Source organism: Mesoplodon bidens (assembly GCF_964165515.1).
Source record: "Mesoplodon bidens genome assembly, chromosome: 1".
Lineage (NCBI taxonomy): Eukaryota > Metazoa > Chordata > Mammalia > Artiodactyla > Ziphiidae > Mesoplodon > Mesoplodon bidens.
In genome coordinates, this window is record NC_138176.1 from 94,526,613 (window position 1) to 94,535,509 (window position 8,897).

At 44.6% G+C, this 8,897-nt stretch overlaps 1 protein-coding gene across 1 annotated transcript; it reads right to left on the bottom strand.

Moving 5' to 3' along the window:
• Positions 1–5,380: 5,380 nt before the first annotated feature.
• On the bottom strand, positions 5,381–8,112 carry LOC308620977 (lysosomal phospholipase A and acyltransferase-like). Its single transcript, XM_081240943.1, is given in 2 exon segments — positions 5,381–7,913; positions 7,916–8,112. Coding segments are annotated over 2 exon segments (1,248 nt in total). The 5' UTR covers positions 8,045–8,112; the 3' UTR covers positions 5,381–6,794.
• Between the last annotated feature and the right edge of the window lie 785 nt (positions 8,113–8,897).

Here is an 8,897-nt window from a genome sequence, read left to right on the forward strand (position 1 = left end):
CTCTCTCTGACTTTGAACTCTCCCACAAGCTTTTCCCTTTGCTGCTAGGAATGATCTTATTGGACTGTCTCCTTTATTTGGCTAGTTGAGACTCATTCCTCTGGTCTTCTCAAGGGCTGGCCTTGCTTGACTGGCAGCTCCACCCCCATCTCCTGGTAAGAGACTGTCTCACAGAAGCTCCTATGCTCCTCTTCATAACTAGTTTTGCTCTTGTTTAGTGTTAATCTTCTACGCCACACTATAGACTCGATGAGGACAGGGACTCTATCTGTATTTTTTTAAACTCTATCCTCGGTGCCTAGTACTGTACCTGCCATATTATAAGCACTCAATAAAAATTTGTTGCATGAATGAATGAACAGAATGAATGAAAAGATACTTAAAGATAGGCAGATGTAGGGGGTCAGATGATCACCCACAGGTGCTACCCATATTGATGGACAAGTTTATGTGGGAAAGGTATTTGGATCAGTTTGAGAAATTTTGGATTTAAGTTTAGGAGTCAGAATCTTCATGTGTAATGTTCCCATTAAAAAAAAACAAACTCATTTGACTCCCCCATCCTTCCTCAGCCCCCATTTCATTTCTACTGTTCTTCTTGGAGAAAAAGTCCTCAAATAGCTATCTCTAATTTTCTTCACTTCTGATGTTCTGTTAACCCATTTCAGTGAGGCTTTTGTCCCAACCACTCAGCAGGACCTGCTTTTATCATTGTCTCTAATAGCCTGCTTGTTTCAAACCCAGTGGCCCATACAGCTTACTTAGGAGCACTGATACTGTTCATCGTTCCTTCTTTCTGGAAACACTTTCTCCTTTGGCCTCTGTGTTCTCTTCACACCACACTGTTTTTCACTTTTTTGCTAGATTTACCTCCACTTCCCAAACATCAATATTGAGGGACCCGAGGTCTCCATCCTCAACTTTTCTCTACCTGTGTGTTTTATCCAGTGCTCCAAATGCTTTGCGAAGCATCTATTCCCTGGTGGGTTCCAATATCATATGTGTAGCCCTGATCTCAGTCGGGAACCCCAGACTCACCTATTCAATTTTTAACTTGACATCTGCACTTAGGTGCTAATTAGACATCTCAAATGTAGCACAGCAAACGGAACTTTTGAATTTCCTCCGAAATCTGCTCCTCCAGAAGTCATTCTCATTTCAGTAAATACAACTCCTTCTGCCAGTGGCTTAATCCAAACATCTTAAAGTCCATCCTTGACTCCTCTCTTGCTCTCACATCCCGCATTCCATCTATCCCAGTCCTAAATGCTCTGATTGTGAAATATGTCTCCTCACCATCTTCCCCATGGTGAAGTAGGCTAACCAGTCCCTTGATTCTATCCATGCCCCACAAAGCCTGTTTCTGCACAGCAACCAGAGTAATTTTTTTTACAGAAGTTTACCAGATGGTAATACCTCTGTTTACAAAATCCTCCAGTGGCTTCTTAGCTCACTTTGCCCTTACCATGGCCTTCAAGGCCCTATATGATCTGTCCCCAGTCTACCTTTCTGACTTATCTCATTCTGTTTTCCTTCTTGGCAAAATGTACCCTAATCACGTTGACTTCTTTGCTTCCCTTCAGTACTCCACAACAGCTCCCACTTCAGACCCTTCGCATGGTCTGCTCTTTTGCTGGGGACACTCTCCAGATGTTTTAACATGTCTCACTCCTTCCTTTAAGTCTCTGTTCAAATGTTACTTTATCTGAGAGTCTTCCTATTAATACCTCATCAAAAAAGAGAATCTTTTCTCACTTTCTGTCCTACCCACCTTAATATCATAGTACTTACCATGTTTGACACGTAATATATTTCTTTATTTTAGATAGTATGCACATAATAGGCACCTAAATGAATTCAATCAGAATTCTAACTAGAATTTAGACTTACGGTTCAGATTTAGACAACCTATTATGTTTCCTTATACATGATTCAAACAAGGCAAAAAACTGAAAGCTCTTTCATATGTGTCCTGTTCTTCAGATGGCATGTGGACTCCCAAGGATAATTGATTATATGATAGGATTATGTGGTTCCTCATTTTGCTAAAAATTTAAACTCTTTTTTTCCATGTCTGTTCCGGTGCTGTTTCCCTAGGTTACCCTGATTATTCAGACTTATTTAACCTTCTGCGCTCATTCTTCTTATTCTTTCAGTTTAGGGCGCCCTTAAAGTTCATTTGCATGAAGAAAGCAGCAGCACTGTCAGTAACTTAGTTTTCTAAGCCAGTCTGATTCTTTCAGAAAAATTCTAAAAGGGTTTACCTCGCTTTTTTAACCTCATAACATTTTCAAAACAACATAACAGCAGAAATAATTTGTAAAGAGTTATGCAGTAATTTCCCAACACCTCTCAACACCATGTGCCAGCTGGTGCTCTCAGGGTGAATGGCTGGGTAATGGCTCAGTTCCCAGGGAGAAGGAAATGAATATCTAAGCAAGTTTTTTGTTTTGTTTTTCAGTGCAGCTAAATTCCCATAAGGCAGACACTTTGTTTTGTTCCAGGCTTTTTTTTCCCTGGGCCTAGGATTGTGCCTTGCATTTTGTGGATATGCTAAAAACAAATCTAAGTAAATGAGTGAATAAATGAATTAAAATTAGCAAAAAGAGTTCACATAAATAGAGAAGCAAGGTTGTTTTCTGGAAGGAGTCTTAAATATGATGTGTGAGATATGGGTCTTAAAATGTGGTCAGGATAAGTAAGCCACAGGCTTTGTTCATTCATTTGTAAAATGGAGACAATGATACCTCATAGGACTTGTTGCGTTGCAAGGATTAAGTGAAATAGCATGAAATATGTGGCACATACCAGATACTAGATAAAAGTTTAGTTTTTTATTTAGTCCCACCAGCCCCCCGCCTTCTTATTCTTTGGGTCATTATGTAATAGTGCTAAGGAGTGGAATATTTATTTTATTGGGAAGAATAATGGGATTAAAGATGGAATTGAACAGGAATAATTATTTTCTTGGGCCATTTCTTCTTTGGTTACTTCATAGTTTCTCGACCTTATTTTGGGCTGGATAATTTTTTGTTGCAGTTTCAGGTTGTCTTTTGCATTATAGGATCTGTAGCTGCATCCCTAGCCTCTACCCATTAGATGCTCAGAGTACCCTCCCAGTTGTGACAGCCAAAAATGTCTTTTAGACATTATCAAATATTCCCTGGTGGGATTGGGATAGAGGTGGTGGGAGATAACTCCCAACTGAGAACACTGATTTATTGCAACAATGGGATGAATTAGAGTTTCCCAATAAAAGGGTGTCCTACCAACCTTAGAAGAAAACGTGATTTAGGCTGGGCCCTAGGGTAACATAAGTAAGAAGGGAGCTATCTGATATTAAGTCATTTTTCTCTCACTTCCTCCTGCTTAGGGGCAATAAATGCAATTCATGCTTATTGTTGACTTTGGTTCCAGTTTCCTGAAACTGGCAGTTTGCAGTTGATATTCTGGTATAATTATTAATAATGCTCCTTTTTATTCTCGAAAGTGTTCCTGTTTGGACAGTAAGTTTTATGGTCAGTTTAGCTTATGTAGTGACCACTATTCTAGATGCTGGAAATTCAGTGGTAAAAACTTACCCATTTGGAGCTCATATTACAAGTGGGGAGGAAGAAAATAAATGTGTTGTGTGATACTGGTTAGTTACAAGTGTCATAAAAATGCAAAACATGGAGTGAGGGAGTGCCAGGAGTGGACTAGGATATTCCTTTAAATAATGTAGTTGGGAAGACTTCTTCCAGTAGTGCCATTTGAGTAGAGACCTAATGATGTGTGGATGTGGGTCAGAGTTCTTAGGGCTCTCTCTAATCTAGACTTAAGTTAAAGGAGCAAAACCTTCACTTTAGTTTTATTTTCACATCATACACATGAATCTCCTAGGCAAATCCAGGTTTTGTATGGCCTTAAGATTATACAGTGCGGGTGGAGCACTATTAAAAATGTAAAATTACAAATGACAATTAGATGAGAGGCCCTAAAGCTTAAGCTTCATTAGTTTGATGATTAATCCACTTCTGGGGTCAGAGCTAATCAAGGGACTGGGGGCAGAGCCCTGTCTGGAAAAGAAGAATGAAAACTTCCCTGAGGGTTTACATCTCCTCCATCAAGCAGGGAGAGTGGTGGGCCTGGTGAGAGGGGGGGAGGATCCTGAGGCACCACTAACACCCCAAATACCACATTTTTGCATAATATTGACTATTTATAATTTCTTATGGCTGGATTATCCTACCTGTACCCCTCACCATTTTACCCACAACATTTGATTGTGGGTCAGCAACTGTATGTCATTTTGTGAGATAGTCCACAAAGGAAGCTTTGAGGAATAAGTGATTTTTTTTTTTTTTTTTTTTTTGCGGTACGCGGGCCTCTCACTGTTGTGGCCTCTCCCGTTGCAGAGCGCAGGCTCCGGACGCACAGGCTCAGCGGCCACGGGTCACGGGCCCAGCCGCAGAGCACTAACCCGTGTCCCCTGCATCGGCAGGTGGACTCTCAACCACTGCACCACTAGGGAAGCCCAGAATAAGTGATTTTTAAAGTGTCATTAATGTCTCTAATGATAGCTGACAAGTAATTAGCCTCAAAAATATTCTAACCAAGTGGGTTGAGCAATTAAACCTGTCCAGGAAAAGTAAAGGATGTCTCATTTGATAAGAGAAGAGTAGGTTCCATGCAGTTTATTACTTTAAATGAGCTACTTCATTGTAGGCAGATTCAGAAGCTCTTTGTTCTTTCTCTTAAACCCTATAGCTTCGAGCTATGGTCCTATTCAAAATCTGTCAGCTGAGGTCTTAACCATAACACCAGTCTTATCTTTTCAAAAGGAATGGATCAAAATAGCTTAGTTTTCATCTGAGTTTAACAGGGAAAATGGCCTGTGGCTGTCACTCTATAATGAGAACTTTCCCTAGTGGCCAGCACTAAAGAATACAGTGATGTGTTGACTTCACGTTTATCATCAGAAATTCTAATCTCTAAATATGTAAAAAAAATCATAGCTTTTCAGAGAAGTGATATGAGTTAGTAATATAATTCACTATTTCACCTGTAGGAAGAGCTTAATGAGAACTAAATATTTCTTCAGCCTAGATCAAAATCAAGAGCAGTGGCTCATGTCGTATATCCTTAAACATCAAACGCTGCTCCAGAGAAGCAGTGTATCATGGAACGAACAGTTTATGTTCATGACAGGCTGCATTACTAGATATTATATTGGGAACAAAACAAATCAAATTAAGGCATTTGTACAAAGTTTGAACAATGGAATTTTCCTATGAGCTCTGAATTAGTATTTCAGCTACCAAACCAGAACTACAGTCTTTGTTTTCACATTTTTTCTTACATTATCAACAAGCGTAAAAAATATTAGTAGTTTTTTTTTTTTTTTTTTTTCTTTTACAGCATCCAGAATACTTTTATTGCCAGAATCGAGGTACAGCCTGCTTAGAGCCCCATGTGGGGCCCACCACTCAGGAACAAAGGGAGAGACAGATGCTGGGTATGAATGCAACAGAGAAAATTCCGCTTCTCAGAAACCTTGTAGGAGCGAAGCACAGTCCAGCCTGACTGTGGCTTTGGGGCTCCACCCCAGAGGCTAGACCCAAGTCTTGGCCTTTAGGCATTGCCCACTTGGAGACCACCAAGGCAGATCCACATCCTCCATCCCTGCTACCACAGGGAGATCCATGCAGCACCTCTGGAGCAGGAGGAAAACCCCTAGGGGGCCCCTAAGGCACCTGGCTCTCTCAGGGGCCCACTCAAGTTTCTGGGTGAGTCCCTGCTGACTAAACACCACTGAGCTGCCTGGTGGGGATGTGTGCTGGGCAGAGTGGGCAAGAGTCCTACCTCCTCTCAGTCCTGTGCCAGCCCACGTGAATGCTAGAGAGATCCTGGGCAGGGTGGCAATGTGGTGGAGGGTCAGCAAGAGGGCAGCTCAGGGTGGCTCTGATTGGCCTTGGCTGCTTCCTTGAGTCCTCTTTCTTCATGAGTACCTACAGGGCATGGCACCAGGCTCTGCTCTCATTCTTGAACCACAGCCCCAGGGCAAAGGGAGGCTGCATCAGTACTGTGGGTAACGGCCCAGCCAAGGAGATCAGGGCTCCTGGGACACAGCCCCGAGAACTGGGGCTCCATCTGCTGCCCAGCCCTGAGCTAGGCTGTTCTTAGAAGTAAGGGAGGTAGGAGTGAATGCCCCAGGGCCTGGGAACCATGGAGAACCTAACAACCCACCCCTGCCTGCAGGGGGAACCGGGCTGCCCCCAGAAAGCCACAGTCAGGCTGTGTGAGCAGCTAGGCCACAGCGAAGACAGCAGCTCCAGCCACCCATGGCCAGTAGCAGGCCGACTTGTGGCCAATGTGTGAGAAGGTACACCCTAGGGACCAGGAGCCCAACCTAGGGACCACAGTTCAGTAACATCCCTCACAAGAAAGCTGAGGAGCCAGGCCCTGGTGGGCGAGTGTGAAAAGGCCACAGGGGTAGGAGGAACACAAGGCCCCAGCACTGGGGATTGGGGCAAGGTGCCAGCCAATCCACCTGCGGAGCCAGTCCTGAGGTCACAATTCCACCATCAGCAGCATTCTTTCCAAGGGTCCCTCAAGTAAGTTCAGACTATGTCTTCCTTCCTCATTCCCAGAGACGAAGGATAAAAAACCCAGCATTTCCCCACTTCACAACCCAAGATCCAGGGCCTTAGATGGTCAGTCACAAACTGCTCAACTCATGGGCCATGGTTGCCCTAGAGTCCAGGAGAAGCAGTGGTGGCCAGGCCATCCCAGAGCCCTGCCCAACATAGGAATCAGGGCCCGAGGAGCACACGTTTCAGATAGGCCAGGGTAGTGGCGTTGGCCAGCATCGCGATGTGCTCGGTGCCCGGCAGTGCCTGCAATGACACTTCTTGCTCCTGGCGACCGTGCCAGGCCTGGCACTGCAGGGCGCTCTGCAAGTTCACAGTGCCGTCACCATCACCAAAGCAGATTTTTGGGTCACGGTCCGGGAAGCTTTCATAGTAGAAGGAGTCTGGCGTAGGGACACCAGTGCCGTAGAGGCAGTGCAGTCGCACGCCAGGTGGCACCATGGCCTCAACCAGCCCCTCCGTGTCCTGCCGCATGAGCCAGCCATCTTCGAAGCCGATGTCCTGGAAGAAGCGGCGATAGTCCTGCAGCGTGTAGTTGGCTGTGGGTGTGTGCACAAAGACCTTTTTGGGTGACCAGGTATAGTTGTAGGGCAGCAGCCAGCTGGTGGAGACGGCAGACCGCTGCTGCTCCCGGATCTTCAGGGGCCCAATGACTGGGATCCGGTTGTTGTCTCCTGAGGCCAGGACGCGCAGGGTCTTGGCCACGCCCCCCCAGGGCGGACCCAGTGCCACAAAGGCATGGATATACTTGTCCTTCCAGGCCTGTGGCTGCTGCTGCAGAAAGTAGAGCGTGTACATGTTGCCCATACTGTGGGCAGCCAGCACCACGGGGCCCCCATACAGCTGGTGCATCTCCTCGATCATCTCACGGAGGGCCAGGAAGTAGGGCCCGTTTTCATTTGGAGCTCGGCGCCAGTCATAGGGGGCCCCCCGGACGTCCTCTCCTCGTGTGTAGCCCCAGCCCACAAGGCTCTCCACCATGGTATGGAAATAGGAACCCACACTGCTTTTGCTGGGGTCCAGGAACTCCAGTGAGAAGGTCTTCCCAAAGCCAGGGACACGCACATCCACACCATCAGGAGACTGGGTGGTGCGGGACGTTCGGTTGTAGACCAGCCTGATATTGTCAATCCAGCAGTCAATGATGACAGGCAGCAGCAGTTCCAGGTTCAGCCAGAGTGTGAAGTAGCTGTCTGTCCTCTTGGAGCAGAGGTAGTGCACGACTGTCGGCTTGTCCAGCTTTGCCTCCAGCTGGTTGCCCAAATCACCGGGCACCACGACTAGACGCGCGCCTCACCCAGCACCACCGGTGGCGGACGTCCAGCCGGGAGTGCCAGATCTGTGAGCATAAGGAGTAACAGGAGGCCACGCGGGAGCAGGGCGGCGCGGTAAGGGCAGAGGCGGAGGCCCATGGCAGTGACCGCAGCTCCAAGTCCGAGGCGTGGATTCAGCTCTGCGGTCTCGCGCCTAGGCCCGGGCGGCGGCGACACGCTTCATTAGTAGTTTTTGATTTGAATTTTTCCCTGATGGAAGTGTGTCCTTTAATATGCAAGGAAGGTGTTTGTGTTTGTCTTCTTTCTGTCTAAAAACTTGGAGAAGCTGAGTTTTTATTTTTACTTGGTAGATTATTTTACTCTATTTCAGTTGGCATTTTTCCCCTCTATCTTCAAATATGTTAGCATGTAGAATTTTGGAAGTATCTTGTACCAGTGCAAGTATTGGTTTCATTATGACACTGTGCATATTTATCTGAGTGAGAAATGGATCTGAAAATTGAATGTGATTAGAATAATCACTTGTAGTAGTGTGAGTCAGTCTGCCTAGATGGGAATATAAAACAGTTTGGAATTTCTATAAAAAATGTTTTAAACAAATTGTGAGCAAAACTAGTATGTGGCTACATATATATACACGTGTATATATAACAGTTATAGACAGGAACTACTTCTATATTTACTGATTGTTTCACACTTCTTCAGAGAATTAAAATATCATATAATGGTACCAGGTATAAAATTTACATTTGGTTCTTTATTTTGACATACATTTTCCCAAAAATTTTTTAAAAAAATGAACCAACTCTCTATGATTTAATATCTATACTGAATTTTGAGGATTTCAGTATAATTAGTTAGGTATGAAAACACATTTTAAAAAATTGAATATTACATAATAATATATATAAAAGCAAAAATTTAGAAGAAAGCAACATATTTAAAAAACAGGGCTTTTGTTAAATAAGTTACTCCTTACACATAAAACTCT